The sequence below is a fragment of the Callospermophilus lateralis genome, chromosome 12 (assembly GCF_048772815.1).
Source record: "Callospermophilus lateralis isolate mCalLat2 chromosome 12, mCalLat2.hap1, whole genome shotgun sequence".
Taxonomy (NCBI): Eukaryota; Metazoa; Chordata; class Mammalia; order Rodentia; family Sciuridae; genus Callospermophilus; species Callospermophilus lateralis.
Genome location: NC_135316.1, coordinates 73,957,274 through 73,977,942, shown reverse-complemented (window position 1 = coordinate 73,977,942; position 20,669 = coordinate 73,957,274). Strand labels below are relative to the sequence as shown.

At 34.2% G+C, this 20,669-nt stretch overlaps 1 protein-coding gene across 2 annotated transcripts in view; it reads right to left on the bottom strand.

Annotated features, from left to right (window-relative positions):
• Fndc3a (fibronectin type III domain containing 3A) overlaps positions 1 to 20,669 on the bottom strand; it is a 159,683-nt gene that overhangs the window by 4,514 nt on the left and 134,500 nt on the right. For both annotated transcript variants that reach the window (XM_076872029.1, XM_076872030.1), the window contains 11 exons: positions 18,541 to 18,679; positions 16,763 to 16,831; positions 15,816 to 15,934; positions 13,559 to 13,664; positions 13,298 to 13,473; positions 11,041 to 11,154; positions 9,734 to 9,883; positions 9,344 to 9,627; positions 9,032 to 9,244; positions 6,746 to 6,912; positions 5,555 to 5,682 (listed from right to left, as the gene is read on the bottom strand). In XM_076872029.1, the coding sequence (XP_076728144.1) occupies positions 5,555 to 5,682; positions 6,746 to 6,912; positions 9,032 to 9,244; positions 9,344 to 9,627; positions 9,734 to 9,883; positions 11,041 to 11,154; positions 13,298 to 13,473; positions 13,559 to 13,664; positions 15,816 to 15,934; positions 16,763 to 16,831; positions 18,541 to 18,679 (1,665 nt within the window). The remainder of the gene's footprint in view (positions 1 to 5,554; positions 5,683 to 6,745; positions 6,913 to 9,031; positions 9,245 to 9,343; positions 9,628 to 9,733; positions 9,884 to 11,040; positions 11,155 to 13,297; positions 13,474 to 13,558; positions 13,665 to 15,815; positions 15,935 to 16,762; positions 16,832 to 18,540; positions 18,680 to 20,669) is intronic.

Here is a 20,669-nt window from a genome sequence, read left to right as displayed (position 1 = left end):
GACAGGACACTCTTGCTGAATAAGGCTATTGAGGTCCTGATGTAGTCTCCCTTTTCTGGTACTGGGGATAGAACCCAGGGGTGCTTTAACACAGAACCACATCCCCAGCCCTTTTAATTTTTTATTTTGAGGCAGGGTCTTGCTAAGTTGTTTAGGTTAGTCTCAAACTTGCCTTCCTCTTGCCTCAGTCTTCTCATTAACTGGGATTACAGGCATGTGCTACTGATGTATTTTTTTTTTTTTTTTTATGAACCTAGAAATGACTTTTGAAAGAGCTGGTAGGAAAGAAAAAAAATTTACTGGAATCTTTTTTTAAATAGTTGTAGATGGACACAACACCTTTATTTATTTTTATGTGGTGCTGGGGATGGAACCTGGTGCCTCACACATGTTAAGCATGTGCTCTACCACTGAGCTACAACTGCAGCCCCAGGACCATGATGATCTTGATGCCCATGATACTAATGAAGTTAGGAAGAAGTTGGAAAGATGATGATATCAAATTTTCTCAATTTTATGTTTCAAATGTTGGAAGAATCTGAAGGGGTACATCTTATAGATAGTTAAAATTATTTTGGTCTTTGCTACTATTCAGATAAAATTACATATTATTTAAACAAAATAGCCCTTTATATTTGCTACAAATGAATTATCTATTCATAGACAGGCAAATGTCAATATAGATTTACAGTTAAGAGATTACTATTTTAACTTTGCATTTTAATAGGGAACTGCAGATTAAAAATGTAAGCTTGTGAAGTTTTTAATGTGTCTAGTTAGCCAAGAGATTTGAAACAGTATGGCAACTGCAACAGGACTTTACACGGAAACCTTCAAAGAAATTTAAAGTTTCATAAATTGATATCTGTCCTTAATTTAATATTATGAATATTTTGTACCATGGAGAAAATAACAATTGGAGAATTATGATCAAGAAAAATGAATAAATGAATCTGGTATCTTATCTGATTTTATCTCTACATTCTCAAAACCCATTTGGTTGGCTAGATAAACTTCATCTACCAAGTACTCCTACTAAAATTCAAAATAGTTATTTCTGAGGACAAGTGTACATTCAAAGGTATCAACTTTTGAGGCAGTTTAAAAAACAAAAAACAAAGGAATAGATTTTAACTATCACTACTTCTTGTGTGTATTACATAACCATAATCTGGTTTTGCAGTGGATCATATGCACAATAAATATTATAGTTAAATACAATAATTTTAGCAATACACTATTTTTGAATTGAGTACAAACAACTTAAGTCATTCCTTAACATATCATGTATTTGATAATGAGCAATACATTGAGAACAGTAAAGCCTCTCAAAAACAACTAAATATAAATAAATAACCAGCAGCTCATCTATCTTCTATCTACTTTTTATTACTGATAAGGGAGTTATAGGTGGAATTTTCTGAGCAGTTATTAAATTTACTGTGCATGATTTCTAAAAATTTTTATTCATAGGAATCATTTGGAACTTTAAAACAAAACAGCACTGTGCACTGGATTAGACGAAGGGGAATGAAGGGAAGGGAAAAGGGATGGGAATAGAAAAGACAGTTCATATGAATACATGACCAGTCTGACTCCACATCATGTACAACCACAAGAATGGGAAGTTATACTCCATGTGTATATGATATGTCAAAATACCCTCTACTGTCATGTATACCTGAAAAGAACAAATAAAAAATTAAGAAAACAAAAAAACCCTATAGAATTGTGGGCCCTATCCTCAGATATTTGGGTTCATTAGGTCTGGAAGGCACTCTGAGGACCCAGGTCTTGAGAATCTGAATTCAGAAGCTTATGAAAGGAAGTAGATTCTATATGAATCCACTGTCTCAACAATTGTTCCTACTATGATGGTATGTGTTGACTGGGCTAAGGGGATGCCCAGATAGTAGGTAAAACACTGCAGCAAAGTATGTCTGTGAGGGCTTTTCTGGAATAGATTAGGCTATGAATTGGCTCAGTGAGTAAAGAAGATAATCCCCACCACGGTGATTGGCATCATCGAATCTTTGAATAGAACAAAAAGGCAGAGGAAGGGCAAGTTTTCTTTGCTTAGCTGGAACACCATTTTGTCCTGTTCTTGGGACTCTGATGTCCACAATCCTTGGGCCTTTGGATCCTCACAGACTTGAACCATTGGCACTTCTGGTTCTTAGGAGTTAGGGTTTGGACTTCAACTATACCACTTGCTTTCCTCAGCCCCAGACTTACAGATGACAGACTATGGATCTCAGCAGCCTCCATAATTCAGCAGACAGATCCATCAAAATAAATAATTTCCTAGATTCTTCTATCTGTAAGGCCTGTTGGTACTGTTTCTGTTTAGCACCCTTATCTGTCACTATCACAAGTGCTCTAATTTTTAGATGAGGTGTCAAACCCTCTCCACTACCCAGTCCATGTATTAGGAGAGGCTGGCCTCACTCTTAGCTTTCAGGGTAGGCTCTGCTTGGTTAAGCCCTAGCACAGACATTGGTCTTTGAAATCTAGTGCTTTCTTTAAGTGAATGAGTCAAATTCTCTACTGCTAGGTGAAGACTCTGAAGGCAGTGAGAGAAACCAAGTCCCAGATGATTTCATTCAGCTATTGGACCAACCAAGTCCACCTACCTTCAGGTTTTTCCCTGAGAGGATTTACACTTAATTTCTCAAAAGCCAATTCTGAGTTTTCCTGGTACTTGGGAAACTCCCAGGGGGTTGATCTGCTTTGAAAGTGGCTTAACTGCCCTCCAAATTTTCCACACCACTTTGTTATACCATCTAAAATGCGATTTTTGGTTAGAAAGCATTTGTTTTTAAAAATGTATACACTTATGAGAGGCTTAAAGAGTCAGTAGACATTTGACAGATAACTTTCCCAAATAAAGTATGTTTCTCCTAATACCTAGTAAGGTCAGCTATCTATTGAGGAAGTTAGCATGTATGTTAGAGAGGAAGGTAAAAATAGAGACTTTAGAGAACGAGGGCAACTCCATATTTAAGTGCTATTGAGAGGCACAGGGCAAGACAACACCAAAAGTTTAGAGAAAGCCATTGATGAAAAATGAATAAAGAAAAGTAAGAAAGTAAAGCAATCAATTTGTTCCTAATACTTGGCTCATAGATACTTGCTGCCAGGCTAATTTCTCCTTCTTAAATATATCAACAATTCCTACTGCTAAAGAATGAAGACCCACCCATACCTGGCTTTTCCACAACATATTCCATTCTTGAACCTTGCTGAAGTCACACTTGAGAGTTCATGGTTCCCTGTTAAGTACTCCAGCCCCTGAAGTATTAGTTATATGACACTCCTTTTGAAAATATTCCAAAGTCCAGCTGAAATTAATCATTCTTCTTTATAAAAAGGTTTTATATTTATGACCTTTTATGGTTATGTAAAATGTTATTGTATAATTTCTGCTTGCTTGCTAGAATCTAAACAATTTTCTTAAAATTAGAATAGTTAATATAGTATCCCTATAATTCTCTTTACATAATGTGTGTTGAATGTCAAGTAAATTATAAATAAAAAGCTAAATTCTATGAAAGAAATTGACTTCTTAAAAGGCCTTCAAACTTTTGGAATACAATTTGTAAGTTGTAAAATTTTATAACTTTTTAAGAGATTTAGATGAGCATCTATAGGATGAAGTTCTAAAGATATCATAATTTTAAGTTTTACCATGTATAATCTAAAATAAGTATAAGTGATAAAAGGATTAATTTAATTTTGAAGATATATTAGAACTAGCAGTGGTGTTTCATGTAGTGACATTAACTTATTAAAATTCATATACTACTCAAAAGTGGGGTCCCTATTTCCTTTAAACACGCTAATACAATTATATTTTCTTTAATATTAATTTTGCTTCCTCCTTGGAAGGAAACCTGCTTATCTGCAAATTACATTTCAAATCTAATTATCGTGTAAATTTGCAGATGGCTTAATAAAGAAAAACAATCATGGCTAAATTTAATCTAACTCTTCGAATCTTTTGAAATTTTAGTTATTTGTCACATGTCTATATTTAACACAACATGAAAGAAAAATATATATTAAAAATTCTATCAATAATTAGAATAGCACAAGGATGGAATAAAACAGATGACTGATTTTCTAGTGGGAAAAGAAAATGTAAGATACAGTACAATTAAAACAGCCCAGATTGAGTCTTCAAAAATAAAGAAGGTTGACAGGAAGAAGGAAATTAAGACGAAATGCTTACAGATATTTTCTGAGTCATATATATGTATGTATGTATGTGTGTGTGTGTGTGTGTATACACACACACCTCTCTCTATATATTTTAAATAACTTAATTTTTTTTTTTTGTAGTTGTAGGTGGACAGGATGCCTTTATTTATTTTTATGTGGTGCTAAGGATCGAACTCAGTGCCTCACCCACACATGCTAGGCAAGTGCTCTGCCACTAAGCTACAGCCCCAGTAGGTGAATCATATATTTATAATAAACACTGACCACTCTCCACTCTACATGACCATTACTCATTCTTTACCAGGAAGCTATCTTTGAAATTTCTCTGCTAAGGTGGCGATACTTCCTTTGGATTTCCATAACAATTGTTTTATTGTTATATTTAAGCACTATATAATATTTGTGATTATTACTATTATTGTAAAAGCCTCCTTATTGGTCTCTTTGCTTTTGCCCCTCTGTCCAGTGTTTCAACACTGTAACCAAAATGACCTGTGTCAGATTATGTGACTATTCTGGTCAAAATACTCCACTGGCTTCTGAAATCACAAGCAGTTAAGTATAGTAGTATACCTTTTAATGTCCTATATGACATTCTTATCATCTTCATATCACATTGGCTCCCTTAATGTTTTTTCCAAAAGGAATGTCATTTAACTGACTCTAGAGATTGAATATGCTTAGGGGGAACCCCGAATTCTTAAGTGTGGCTTCAGTCAGGTTCAAGAAAGAAATGTGTAACTGAGGAGGCCAAGTATTGGTAAGTCTTTATTCTCTAGCAGCAGCAAAATTGTTAGCTGCTACCATACTTCATCAACAAGTCTCTCTAGGGTTCCCTCTGTCTCACTCATATTGGCCTTCTTATTGTTCAAATTTAACATACATGTTCCTATCTCATGAGGAGAAAAATGTTCTAAGAAGCAGTCCTATCACTTCCCTTGGGTCCTTTTCCCTCTGGTACAATTTTTTTAACCCCATTTAATTTTCTCTCCAATGCACTTAGAACTGTCATACTATATACCGATGTGTTTATTTGCCTTTAATATATCTTTTTCCAACAGAATGTAAACTCCATGGACTAAATACTTTTTGTTTAGTGATATATATTGACTGCCTAGCATAGAGTTTAATGAATAATTGTCAAGTGAAAATAATCTGTGTTAGTGTAGTTCATGCCCCAAATATTTTGAATCCTAAGATCTCTGGAACATATTCTATATTGAACAGTGTTTCTAAATCAAAATGGTAAAGATGGTCAAATCTTGTACTGAAAATACTGAAAAATGAAAGAAAGATAAAATAGATATCCATAAAATTACATCTTGGCACATACCTGTTTGAAATCTGAATCTTTTCCCATCATAACTTGAAGACTGTAAATAACTGGATCACCTTTCATTGGCTGTAAACATTCCCATGTAATTTCACAAATGTGATCATTTAATTTCTCTATTTTGGGGGCTAGAGGGAAGAAATATAAGATATGCTGCTCCATTTGATTTTTAACTTCATACACCATACTTGCTTTTATAAACATAAACAAACCTATAAAACTTAATAAACTTAAATATCAGTGAATTTTTGATATCTGCATACAAAGAAGTTAAGAAAATCAATAATCTTTTTTTTTCTTTTTTGTGGTACTGCAGTTTTAAACCAGTTCAGTTTACCACTGAACTACACCCCCAGCCCTTTTTATACATTTATTTTGAGGCAGGATCTTGCTAGATTGCTGAGGTTGGCCTTGAACTTGCAATCCTTCTGCCTTAGCCTCCTGAGTTGCTGGGATTATAGGCATGCACCACAAAACTTGGCTATAAATCAACAATATTCTTAAGGCCAAGAGACACTAAACTGGATGAGGGAACAGAATAATGTTCTCAGTGAAACTCATCAACATTATTGGAAAGACTATTCAAGAAGAGTCCCACAAATTCTAGATCTGCTTAACAAATGAGCCATTCAAGCTCTTGATCCAGGATACTATCCTAGAAGTCTTTGTGATGAGTCCTTGGAGTTCAAAGAACTTAAGCATTTTGGCTAAATGCATAAAGTGCAATCCTTACAAGGCTCATTTTAAAAAAGTACTTCATGTTTGTGTATAAATATGATTGAAAAATCCAGGTTAAGCAAGTAAAAATTTGTTTTACTTAGCAGAAGACTTGGCTCTCCCCCTGAATGAATGAAAAAACAATGATTTAAAACATAAAACAATCAGATTTTATGCTTTTTTCCTTTAAGTAACAATAGCAGAAACAGCAAATGATCCAATTAGAAAAGTAGCCTATCTATTCAATTTAGCATTTTTAATTGTTAAAATGACCACTGACAAACCCAATACTTGTATGAGTATTAACATGCCAGATAAAATAGCTTTTATTACTTAAGGAAACTCCAGTAGGTAGGCTTGTCTGTGTTGGACATATATTCAGTACTAAGTTTTAATGAAAGCAAACAAAACACTTTATTAAAATGTAAAATTGATTTATTATTAAAGAAAAGAACTGCAAGATGTATAACCTACCTTTCAAGGCAGCTGGGACAGATTTTGGAGTAGTGAAAATATATTCTTGGGAGAAGGGGCCTTCCCCAGCTTCATTACAAGCTTGAATACAGAATTTATACGATGTTGACTCATTAAGTCTTTGTACTTTATATGTATGACATGGTCCTCTGTACAAGGATACAAACCTAAAATAGAAATAACTCTGTATTAAATAAACCTTAGACTATTTATAAAAAATGTTTTCAAAATTACTAAATTACAAAAATTTCAGAATTACAAAATTACATATATTATCTTTTTGTTTTTCATCATTAGATGATGAAAATTACAGATGTGATAAGATTCCCAATTTGACTTGGTATCCTGAAAATCTTACTGAATTTCGTGTCCAACTATTCTTTTTTTTGGTACTGGGGATTGAATCCAGGGATGCTTAACCACTGAGCCACATTCCCAAACATTCCCCCCCACCCCTGTTCCCCAGCTTTTTTTTTTTTTTAAAGGATTAAAAAAAATTTTTTTGGGGGTAGTTGTAGATGGACAGAATGCCTTTATTTTATTTGTTCATTTTTATGTGATGCTGAGGATTGAACCCAGTGCACCACACATGCAAGCACTCCTGTCACTGAGCCTCAGCCCTTTTTATTTTGTATTTTGAGACGGGGTCTTGCTAAGTTGCTCAGGGCCTCCCTAAGTTGATGAGGGTGGCCTGAACTTGTGATCCTCCTGCCTTAGCCTCCTGAGTGGCTGGGATTACCAGCGTGTACCACTGTGCCCAGCGGTGTCCAACCATTCTAAGTTGGGTTTTCCTTAGGCTTCTGGTAACCATGGCTTTGCTTCTGATTGTAGTCTTCTAATATATATTTGCATAGTAGGTTTCTATTTTTGTATTTCTTGCCTTTAACTGGGAAACAGAACTCTTAATTTCTAGGCAAAATTTTAGCCAATGCATGTTTTCTGGAAATTTACAACAGTATGAGAAAAATATGAAATTTCAAATAAATTATACACTTGAACTGTGTGATGGAAGTTTAATATTATATATTCTAATATTTTATCTATAAGCTAGCTAAGTGTTTCCCAGTATTTTTGATTGGCTATTTGTAAATAGTTTTTGGAACAAATAATGAATGCTCTTATAGTGCTAACAGTATGAACTGTAGTCAAGTTAAAAAAATGAAGAAATATTTAATGACCTGAAGTAACAGTATTTCCAAGAAGCAATTATTAGATAAGCCTTGCTTTTTTTTTCTTTTTTAAAGAGCACTGGCATTTTTTCTTCTTGTTTAATGTGGAACTTAGAATGTCCAGTTTCATGACTGGACATTCATCTTGCCAAAACAACAAATTAGCTACACTGCCATACTGCCAGCTTTTTAACCACAATTTATATATGCTTCATTTTTCTATCTTTGTCTCAATTCTTTTCTAAATTTTAGCACTTTGCTTTTAGAGCAAAATGTAAGTGTTTGCTTTTTTTCTTTTACAGCACTTACACCAGTAAGATTACAGTTAATAACCTTTTAAAAAAATGAAAAATTTCAGATAAAATGCTTCAGATAAACTGGGCATGGTGGCGCATGCCTGTAATCCCAGTGGCTTGAGAGGTTGAAGCAGGAGGGCTGCAAGTTCAAAGCCAGCCTCAGCAATTCAGTGAAGCTCTAAGCAACTTAGTGAGACCCTGTCTCTAAATAAAATATATTTAAAAAGAGCTGGGGATGTAGCTCAATGATAGAGAACTCCTGGGTTCAATCCCCAGTACCAAAAAGAGACAAAATTCCAATAAATTAGAGTAAAAAGTAAAAAAACCAAAATTTAAAAATCTTAAAATATTATAATAACTGTGCAGGTATATGACATTATTTGTATGGGATTAAACATGAACAAACAGCCCTAAATTGGCATTTGAATAGCTAACATTACAAATATTTTCAATAACACTGTAACTGAAATGCAGGGTTTAGCTGGGCAGTATATATGGAATGGTATACAGAAATAGTGAAATTATGCCCTGCTGAAAATAAACACTTTAGAATTATTTTGTAGCCAAGATTACATTTCATAAAGAGAGTAAATGGATTGGAGAAGAGATCCAAAGAATAGCCCACTTAATTTTTTTCCTTTAGCATTCCACTCAAATTGTAAACAGTGTCTTCTGATATTCTGAATCCAGTACACTTAAAGATCATTTCTTATGATAACTGCAACTATTTTTGCAAACTTATTTTTACTTCTATAATTTATAATATTTATGTATACTTAAAACCTATTAAAACTATATAAAAAAGCAAGTAAACAACCTACCTTCCATTCTTATCCTCCATCTGAAGGTGATACTGGATAGAATCTGTTGACAGTGTCTTTGGGGTACCATCTCCCCATTTCAGCTTAAGGTTCTGGTGGTTAAAGGCAACACATTCCAGACGAGGTGGGTCAGGAGGGAGGGGCTTAGTTTTTAATTTTATCATATGGCTGAAAGGACCAGCTCCAAGGCTATTCAAGGCTTGAATTCGTATTCTAAGTTCCACATTAAAAGAAAAAAAAATTTTAGTTTATGATCATTTTAGTTAGAGTGTTTCTCCTGTCTAGGAAAAATTAACATCTTTTACAGTATACCTGTATGTTGTATCTGGTTGCAAATTGTCTATTATATAGCTTGTAATCTTTCCCACTGTTAAGGGCTGTTTATCTCCAAAGTCTATGCTGTAGGCAAGGATTTCTGAACCATGGTCACAAGGCTTTTCCCAGCTTATTGCAAGGGATGTAGAAGGTGAATAATGGAGATTTTCTATGTCATCATCACTTATTTCTTGAAGACAAGTCACAATGGCAGGAACTGATGGTGGAGTCACACAGGCTACTACTTCACTGAAAGGGCCTGCACCCACAACACTCAGAGCCTACAAAGTAACAAAGCCTCCAAGTTAACAAAGACACAACCATGAAAATGCTCACAACAGAGAGAACTCTGGACAGAGTACATGACAAGGAACCAATCACCTTTACCTGGACTCTGCAATAATAGGTAGTTGCTGGTGAAAGTCCCTTTAATTCATAACTGAGGCTAGGCCCACAATAACACATCTGCATACTTCCTTCAACTCCTCCCCACTCCAATCGATACTCGGTGACATCAGTTCCATTACTCAAAGGAATCTTTAAGAAAAAGTATAAAGTTCTTAGTTTTTGTATTGACTAAATAGCTTTTGGGCAAATATGTTCTTTCACTACGTATATTAAAAACTCGATTATTTTTCAACTTTTTTATACTTTAAAAAATTTTCTAATTAATTATATATGACAATAGCATTAAAAATATTTTTAGTTGTAGATGGACACAATCCCTTTATTTAATTTACTTTTATATGTGGTGCTAAGGAACAAACCCAGTGCCTCACACATTATAGGCAAGCACTCTACCACTGAGCCACAACTCCAGCCCAGTAGAATGCATTTTGACACATCATACATAAATGGAATATAACTTCTCATTCTTCTGGTTGTATATGATGTACAGTTACACTGGTCGTGTAATCGAACAAGTACATAGTAGAATGAATCAAACATTATTATCCTATCATTTATTTTTTGATTTCTTTGAAACATTTAAATAAAATCAAACTTTTTTTAATGTTTTATTTTTTTATAATTGTAGTTGGACACAATACCTTCACTTTATTTATTTATTTATATGTGGTGCTGAGGATAGAACCCAGGGCCTAGCATGTGCGAGGTGAGTGCTCTACCGGAGCCATAACCCCAGCCCCTCAAAAATACAACTTTTGAATTAGAGGTAGAAATATGACCAGGAGTCACTTCAGAAAGAATATTTTAAGGTAAATATATTTTGAATAATTCTATTAGGTAATATAAAATGTTAAACCATACAAGAACATTTTCCTTGTTAAATTTCAAAGGAAACTGAAAATATGATTATCATTACTGATTAATCCTGTGTACAATAAATACACCAGGGATAACAAATACAAGAGAAATAGTATTATAGTAATTCCTTATGAATGTTTGTTCTGAACATTAAGTTCACTATTGGCTGAACTAGGAGTTCAGCACTGAGACAAAGCCTTTGATAAAAACATAAAGCACATCATGAACAAGAACTTGAAATAAGATATACCTTACTCAAATGTCTCAAAGAGGAAACAAAATTCACTTTGTACCATATAAATTTAACTAGGACTTACTCGAAGTGTAATAATTTAGGAGGCAAAAAAGAAAAGTATCTATTCTTTTATATAAACTATTAATTCCAGTCACTTAAGAAAGTAAACATACGCCAATAGAAATTACAATACCTCCCAATTCACTTGTGCACAAGTTGCAGATCTGCATGTCACTTGTGGGGGTTTGCATTGATCCGGTGGCCCAGGGGCTGTAGTAATATCACATTTTTCTGAAAATGGTCCAAACTAGAAAAACAACATAATCAGCATTTTCATTTTTCACCCTTTATAAATAAAGCCTACTGATTGCACAGAATTCCATATTTAAGGATTCATTAATAATTAAGAAGTTCATCTTCCCTGTCTTTCAAGATTACTTTGGTCAGAAAATCTATAAGTAATCACAGAAAAGAAAAAGGTTTAATAATTATGAAGTAAACGAGTGGGGAATTTTACAGTTTCATTTACCGTGCTTTCTTCTCCTGTACTTTATTCCTTTCATATTTTTTTTTCCTTTATTTTATTATTTTTTATGTGGTGCTGATGCAAGTGCCTTACCACTGAGCCACAACCCCAGTCCCTCATGAATTGTTTTTCGTAAGAAGTGCAAGGCATTAGGGAATTCAGTAGGTGAAGTAAGAAGGAATTATGTGCCGGGTGCGGTGGCGCATGCATATTATCCCAGTGGCTTGGGAGGCTGAGGCAGGAGGATCATAAGTTCAAGGCCAGTCTCAGCAAAAGCGAGGCACTATGCAACTCAGTGAGACTCTGTCTCTAAAAAGGGCTGGGGATGCAGCTCAGTGGATAAATGCCCCTGAGTTTCAGTCCCCGGCAGTGCTCCACAAAAACAAAAAAACAAAAAAAGGAAGGAATTATGTAAAGACTGAAGAAATGGATACCAATTAAAGGCATGGGGGATGGCAAGCATAAATTACACCTTAAAAATGTGGAATAGCTCTAGATGGATCAAAAATGTATATTCTTTGGAAATACAGAAAACAAATATTTAAGGTCATTTTGACAAGCTGTCTCAGACCTGAAAACATAAATTAAGATATTAGTATTAAACATGCTATCACATGATGCCCTTCCTGTAGAAAAGGATGACATTAAGGATTGCCCACAAAAGCCTATAAATTTGTCATAAAAGAAATTTAAAAATGAGTTAACAGATATAAATACAGAACTTAGCTGGAGATAAGATATGAAAGGTAGAACAGCCACTAAAATCTGAAATCGGGAAAAAGAGACTTGTCATTAAGTTTTAATTATTGAACAGTTCACAAAAACAAAGTGTCACTCAAATGAAGTAAGAAATTGCTTTGTCCTTAGGGAAACTACCTTAATGAAGAGAGATAAGAGGTGCCATACTTTTTTTTTTTTTGTATTGGGGATTGAACCCAAGGACATTTTACCACAGAGCTACTTTGAGACAGGGTCTCACCAAAGTTTCTTAGGGCCTTGCTACTTTGCTGAGGCTGGCCTTGAACTTGTGATCCTCCTATCTCAGTCTCCCACGTTGCTGGGGTTACAGGTGTGCGCCACTGTGCCTGGTAAGAAGAGTTATACTTGAGTGGAAAGAACTTTGGTTCTGGAGTCTGACAAGTCTGGGTTTGTGGCTCACCCTATCATTTATTAGTGTATGTGATTATGAATATGGGAAAGGCACTTCTGAGCTGCCACTTTTTTCCATTTCATAAAACTTTATAGACACATAGGTAATATTTTAAAAATAACTCATACAAAACTAGAAATGCTTAAAATATAAGACCCCATCCTTAGGCAAAATATAAATTACAACTGTTTTCAATGGGAAGTAAATGCTGTGTACAATCAGCCTACAGATTTAAGTAAAATAAATAGCACCACCAAAGTCCCAAATATCACAAATTCTTTTTTAAAAACAAAACAAAAACAAAAAACCCCTTTATTTACTATTATTATTATTTATGTGGTGCTGAGGATTGAACCCTGTGCCTCATATGTGCTAGTCAAGTACTCTACCACTGAGCCCTAGCCCCAGCCCCTCAAGTGTCACAAATTCTTTAAAAAAAATTTTTTTAGTTATACACGGACACAATATCTTTGTTTATTTTTATGTCGTGCTGAAGATCAAATCCAGTGCCTCACCTGTGCGAGGCAAGTACTCTGCCACTGAGCCACAACTCAGTCCCCAAGTGTCACAAATTCTAAGTGAAGTTTGAAAATAATGATTCCCTAACACGTTATAGGACATACTAACTTTTTCTTGTTATCGATATAATATTATTAATAATTGTAAAATCTGGAGTCATGTGTTGAAATTGAAATTGCCAAATAATGAGTGGGTTTATACATGATAAAATGAAACACCATTATAATTAGGATTCAGTAAGCATGCTCTTCTCACCCCCATTTTGTTAGCTGCACGCAGTCTGAAGCTGTACATCTTTCCAGGAAGAAGGCCGCTCACTGTACATTCCAATTCAGAGCCTTGGTATACTTCTCTGGGTTCATCTTTTTCTGGAGGAGACATTTCTACACCATAACAGGAAATAGGTGATCCACCATCAGCTAGCGGGGGTCCTAAGTGTGGAAAGATTTTTGTGATTTAACAAGATGAACATGTTCATTTCTAATAATTAAAATTTATTACTAAAATGAAAATTACCCCATCGTAACTGTATTTCTTTTGCTTTGGGTCTACCCTGTAATCTGGGAGGGAGGCATGGGCCAGGAGGTACAGCTGGAGTCTGCACAAGTAAAGATTCAGAGACCTGCCAAAACAAAAGCAAAAACAAAACAAACAAACAAAAAAATGCCACAAACCAAATAACCAGAGTGCTTTTGGTAAAGGAAAAGAACAAAACATAAAGACTATACCAATAACTTGAAATTACACTCGACTATCAACTAAAAAGGACTAAAGTTCTGCATAAAATAAAAATCTAATGACTAATATCACTAAAACAAAATTTTTATATACAAACAAAGACATGTATCATGTGACTATGATACACAAAGAAGTTAGTGGAAAAAGAACCCCCAATAAACCTTTCCTTTCTTTGTGTAGTTAAAAAAACAGTAGGGTGTGATGGCACATGCTATAATTCCAGTTACTCTGGAGATTGAAGTAAGAGAGTCTCAAGTTTGAGGTCAGTGTTAGCAGGATCCTGACTCAAAATAAAAAATAAAAAGGGTTGGAGATGCAACATAGTGGCACAGCACTTGCCTACTATGTTTGAGGTGCTGGGTTTAATCCCTAGTACTGCAAAGAAAAACAAAAACAAACATACAAAACCAACAAGATCAATCTACCCCGTAAAACAAAACAAAATTCAACATGATATAATAAATAATATAATAGTTTTTATTCTGTCGGGAGGCTGAGACAGGAGGATCTCGAGTTCAAAGCCAGCATCATCAAAAGTGAGGCGCTAAGCAACTCAGTAAGACCCTGTCTCTAAATAAAATACAAAAAAGGTCTGGGGGACAAGTGCTCCTGAGTTCAATCCATAGTACGAAAAAAAAAAAAAAAGTTTTTATTCTGTCCAAAGGGATTCACAAAATCTCTTCTGAGAAGGGATGTTTTAACATTCTTTAAATGCTGCCTGTCTTATTTTCAAAAGGTTTAGACTCTTTTAGCTACTATATTTTAAACCTAAATATAAGCTTATTTATTAAAACAAAACGAAATTTTCCTCCTTTATTTCCTCCTAAAAATATTTCAAAATCAGGTAAAATGTATCTAGCTATCTGGCACCTTTCTAGGTATTTGGTATTGCATTTAGTTTCTACGCCATATGTATTTTTAAAAGTCTTAGTTTTAAAAAGACTGATATAAATTCAATGCCACATTCCTTACTTCTACCATATTAAAGTTTACACTTAACATTGTTTTTAAATACAAAATATTTGATCATCACTTTATTAAAAAAGTTATCCTTACAATAAGAATGATAGAATACTATATTAGCATAACAGGATTTACCGTGTATATATTTTTGTAAACCTAAGGAGATTTTCTTTTTCTTTCTTTTTTACCTTTGCAGAGCTGGGGATTGAACCCAGGGTCACAAGCATGCTATGCAAGTGCTCTGCCATTGAGCTACACCTCCAGCCCCAGGGAGATTTTCTTACTGGATAAAATGAAGCAACTGGATCACTGGTCACAAGCCTATTGGGCAGGACTTACACTCAATTTCACAATACTCACATTTAATTTCTTTAGTCTTTTTTTTTTTGTTTTTTTTTTGGGGGGGTGGGGTGGGTGGAGTGGTACTGGGAATTGAATCCAGGGGTGCTCTACCACTGAGCTACATTCCCAGATCTTTTCATTTTTTTATTGAGACAAGATCTTGCTAAATTTCATAGGCTGGCCTTGAAATTAAGATCCTTTTGCCTCAATCTCTGGAGTTCCTGGAATCATTGGCATGTGCCACTGCACCCCTGCTTACAATATTCACATTTTCAACAAATTGATTATAATTCATTTTTTTAGAAGAGCACTTCATGTTAAATTCCATTTGAAAAATAATAATTATAAATGCTCCAAGAAATCATTCTTGGGTAAATTCGTTTAAAAACTCAAGTCTTATATAAAAAATTTACCCCTCCAGAATATTATAAATTTCTAATATATTATCAATGTACATTTAAATCCACTTTGGTTATTGAGTCTCTAATAACAGAATGGTCAACTTTTCTGAAATAAGAAAACGTTTTAACATTTAATATAACAACATTAAATGATACTTTATGGTTTCCCCTGACACACATAGTTTATAGGGCTGTAAATCAGTGTACAATTATTTTATTTCTATTTCTGCTTGGTATGGTTACTGAGCATCATCCTAAAATTTAGCTTTACAAAATTTCCTTTAGTGTTTGCATAGCTAAACACCAGAGAGACAGTACATAAGCATTACCGCACTCTGTCCTCCATCACTAATGCAGTAAACTCGTAAACGATAGTAACAGCCTGGATTCAGTCGATCACAAAGATGTTCTCTTGTAGCACCACTGTATATCATATCCCATTTGTTTCCTGTAAGAAGAAAAATTGTGTTCACACACCTACAAGGTAATGTTTAACGTTTTGTTATCATGGACATGGCAGGTATCCTAGTTTCACTAAATAAGTGTTTATGCAATTTGACAGAAACAACTTAAGCTCGTACAAATTTCCTGGAAATGATCTAATTGTCTTTATGTGTGCAGCTTCCTAGACAAATATGTGTAGCTTTGTTGAAGTGAAATATCTCTGTAACTCTGTACAGACTTGACTTAGATTGATAATTTGCTTTTAATTGAACATTTTAAATGTGTTTACTGGTCCAGTAATAACATTATAACAAAGCGTAGAAAGAATCAATATCATAGGAAGTTTAGTCTGAATTAAAATATATTCTCATTTTGGGCAGGAAATAGATCATTTCATAGAAGTAAAAACTGCTAAGTGTGTGATTCAAGAAAACTAAAAAAATGTGAGTTCAATTTTAGAAGAAAAATTTTCTCTGGTACATATGGTTGTAAATTTAACTGAACTACCTTTAGAAGACGTCATAGTATCTAATGACTTAGTCTGGGTATTCTGGGACTGAGCAATGTAAACAAATGAAGAAAAAATGTAAGAAAACGTAAACATAATAATATAGGTAATACAGCAGTCTCACATTTGATTTACTGTATTTCTGGAGATCACAATTTGAAGTTGGTTAATTAACATACAAAATCCTAACTGCTACCAACAAGCAACAAACAATCAAGGACAGTCCATAGTGATGCAAGTATCTTTTCAAGGTTCAAATGAAGAGCAAAGATATAAAATGTAAAATCATTAGAATAAATATCAAATTTTAACAGCTATTCTTACCATTAGAACCTTCTGCCATCTCCACTACATACTTATTGATGGGTGCCCCTCCATTGTCTTTTGGTGGATCTATCCAAAGAAACAAGTGGTGTCAGGCAAAGTTCATACAATGTAAAAATGATAAAAAATCCTAATAAACAGAATATCAAACTCAGGTTGTTTAAAAAGAAAAAAAAATCACAACAATTATTAATGCCTATACCTTATTACTGCATGCTATTGTCACCTGCTTTTCAGTTAATTTACCATATTTTCCCCATGACTATAAATATGGTTCCCTCTAAGAATTTTAATATACTATTTATTTATTTTGTGGTACTAGAGATTAAATGAAGGGGCACTTTGCCCCCAAGAGACATCCTCAGTCCATTTTATTTTTTGAGACAGGGTCTTGCTAAGTTGCCCAGGCTGGACTTGAATTTGTGATCCTCCTGTTTTAGCATGCACCACCACACCCAGTTACAAAAACAATTTTTAATGACAACAAAATATTCATTCACCTTTCATTCTATGGTGGTTTGAAATATGAGGATATTTTATAATTACCACTGAAGTCTTTTTTATTGGTCTGCATTCTCTGGCCAGAGATGAAGTTTCTATATCTTTGCTTTCCCCTTTAACTAGTATATAAGAGGATGTTCAAGAAATGTCTGTTTTAAATGAATAAGTGCTTTCTATTTCTCCTGAGAGCCATTATGACCAAGTTAACTTTGTCTGCAAATTCAGTCATATTTCATCTCACAGTGTTACCTTGCCAATAATCTGATCCCCAGTTCCTCTTGTATCAAAATTGAGTGTACACAGCTTTCCACAAAAAAGATGCTCAACGAATGACTCACATTTCTTACTGCTAATTTGGGCTAACAAGTTTACTGGAGTATCTTTTTTTCCCCTATAATCACAAAGCCTTACTGAAAAACTGATACCAAAACAGGAGATCACTGTATACTATAAAAAACCAAACATATAACACTGATTTGGTAGATTATATCATATGATTAGACTGTGAGAAAATAAATTCAGGAAGTTGTGTAGATTTATAAGTGTTGTTTTCTTCTATTATTATTCTTGTTATTGTTAGTATTTGCAGTGCTGGGGATCAAAAACAGGAAAATGTGAATGACAGGTAAGTGCTACCACTAAGCTACTTTGCTAGTTCTTAGTGTTGCTTTCTTCTTTTTTTTTTAGAATGTAAAAGTGTTTTTATTAAAATATTTTTTACTGGTACATTATAATCATGCATATTAGAAGGCTTTGTTGTTTCATATTTATACATGCACACATCATAATTTGGTCAATTTCATTTCCCAAGTGTTGCTTTCTTCTAAATGAACAACATTCTGAGTCTGGCCTTTCCTCTTATAGGTTGACGCAACACTGTTAAACCACACAAAGAACAGAGTCTGAGCATGGCTGAAAATCATGGTCATCTTGTGGCATTATACATCTATAGCCTAAAAATTTGTGTTTTTATTTTATCTCTAGCCAAAGTCATGGTGATTCCTTCACAAGCCCAACCCATCTAAATCACCTTCAAATATCTTACAAACTATCTTCATATTAAAATTATTTTATTCAAATATAAAAGTAATAATGTGGGGCTGGGGTTGTGGCTCGGTGGTAGAGCGCTTGCCTAGCACGTGTGAGGTGCTGGGTTCAATCCTCAGCACCACATAAAAATAAATAAGTAAATAAATAAAATGAAGATATTGTGTCCAACTACAACTAAAAAAATAAAAAAATAAAGTAATAATATACAAATATTAATAACATCTTACCCCAAGTTATTTTAAAACTGTGTGAATGTATCTTTCCTTTAACTGAAGGTTTTACAGGTACTCCTGGTTTATCAGGGCAGGTAGTAAATTCTACTACTTCACTCGGATTACTTTTACCTTCTGAGTTATAAGCAATAACCTGTGACGAGAAAACAAAGACTTAAAATGATATGTTTGGTATCTAATGAAACTGGCTTAATGAACAACAAACATAATGAAGAAAAATAGTTTCCATTAAATGATAAAACACATTTTCAGAATGTGATAGCTTGTCCCTTTGAGAATTGATTGTTTTCAATAGGGACTTGACATACATACAGAATATGCAAAGTACTTGCCTTTTAGAGTCAGTATTGGGAATACAAGTGCAAGTTTAACATTGACACTTCAGTCAGAATGGCAGCTACAATAAGCTACAATAAGTGTTGGTGAGGATGTGGGGAAAAAGGCACAGTCATACATTGTTGGTGGGACTGCAAATTGGTGCAACCAATCTGGAAAGCAGGATGGACATTCCATGTAAAACTTAGAATGGAACCACCATTTGACCCAGCAATCCCACTCCTTGGTTTATATACAAAGGAATTAAAAACAGCATACTGTAGTGATGCAGCCACATCAATATATATAGCAGCACAATTCACAATAGTTAAATTTGTTGAGTCAAACTAGATGCCCTTCAATAGATGAATGGATTTAAAAACTGTGGTATATACACAATGGAATATTACTCTTTTGAGAATAAAATCATGGTATTTGCAGGTAAATGAATGGGGTTGGAGAATATCACGCTAAGTGAAGTTAAGCCAATCCCCAAAACTAAAGGTCAAATGTTTTCTCTGATATGTGGATGCTGATCCATAATGGGGGTGGGGGTGGGGAGTATGGGAGGAATGGAGGAATGAAGGAACTTTAGATAGGGCGGAGGGGAAGGGAGGGGGCATGGGAGTAAGAAAGATGGTGGAATAAGATGGACATTATTATCCCTAAGTCATGTATGAAGACACGAATGGTGTGAATATACTTTGTGTACAACCAGAGATATGAAAAATTGTGCTCTATATGTATACTATAAATTGAAACACATTCTGCTGTCATGTATAATAAATGAGAATGAATGAATGAATGAATGAATGAATGAATAAACCATTCTGACACGAAACAACGGTCATCAAAGGAACAAGCTATAACCGGATGATTCTTAAAGTGCTTTAGGCATGCTGTACTTATTTTCTGGTGCTTTAAAAAGATGTCCACAAATTCTTTCAATCTTCTTTCTTCAAAAGATGAAAGCTCATTCCCTTTCCCTTGGGTGTGAGGAGTCCTTACTGACTCCCTCTAACAAACAGAATGTAGGAGAAATGACAGCGTGCCTTTACATGACTATAACCCCAGTCACATCTTAACTACAACCTGGTGGACATTAGACACTCAACTAAACTGGTCCTGAATTCCTGGCCTGTAGAAATCAAGATAATAAAAGCAATATTCATTTTTGTCAAGTTATGGGGTAATTTGTTATATAGTAATAGTGAAAGGTAATTAACATCTAGATTTCAATTTATATGGTTTTAGAAATTCATTTATACTTATATTTTTACCTCATCATAGACAGGAACTATGATAGTATACACTAGAGATGAGGATTTATTTAGTAAACCTACCACTCCAAATAATTTGTGCAGCCCAAGAGAACTCAGTAAAATTTAAAATTTAGTTCAATTTTTCGATTTTGCTTAGGCCTCGAGGCTTCAGTCCTTTCACATGGTCAGATGGATTTTTCAGGATCTATTTTCTTACTGTTCTGCTTTATAAATGAGACTAAATAGACTAAAGAGGTTTAAAACAGTGTCTATTTAAAATAATTTAAACTTTAAAGAACAATGTCCCTAAAAGCCATAAAGATTCATACAACTATTTTTAAAGTCTCTCTATATATTTCATCATTGCCCCTTTTATTATAGAGCACCTTTTTCAATTAGCCACAAAGGTAATTAAAGGCAAGAAATCGAAATTTTTTTTTCTCTCCCTAATTTTACAAATAATCAAAAGATTTATTTAGTGCTTACCACATGGGGAGCACTTTGCAACAAATTCTACATGTGATGTAGTCCTTACCTTTAATGAGT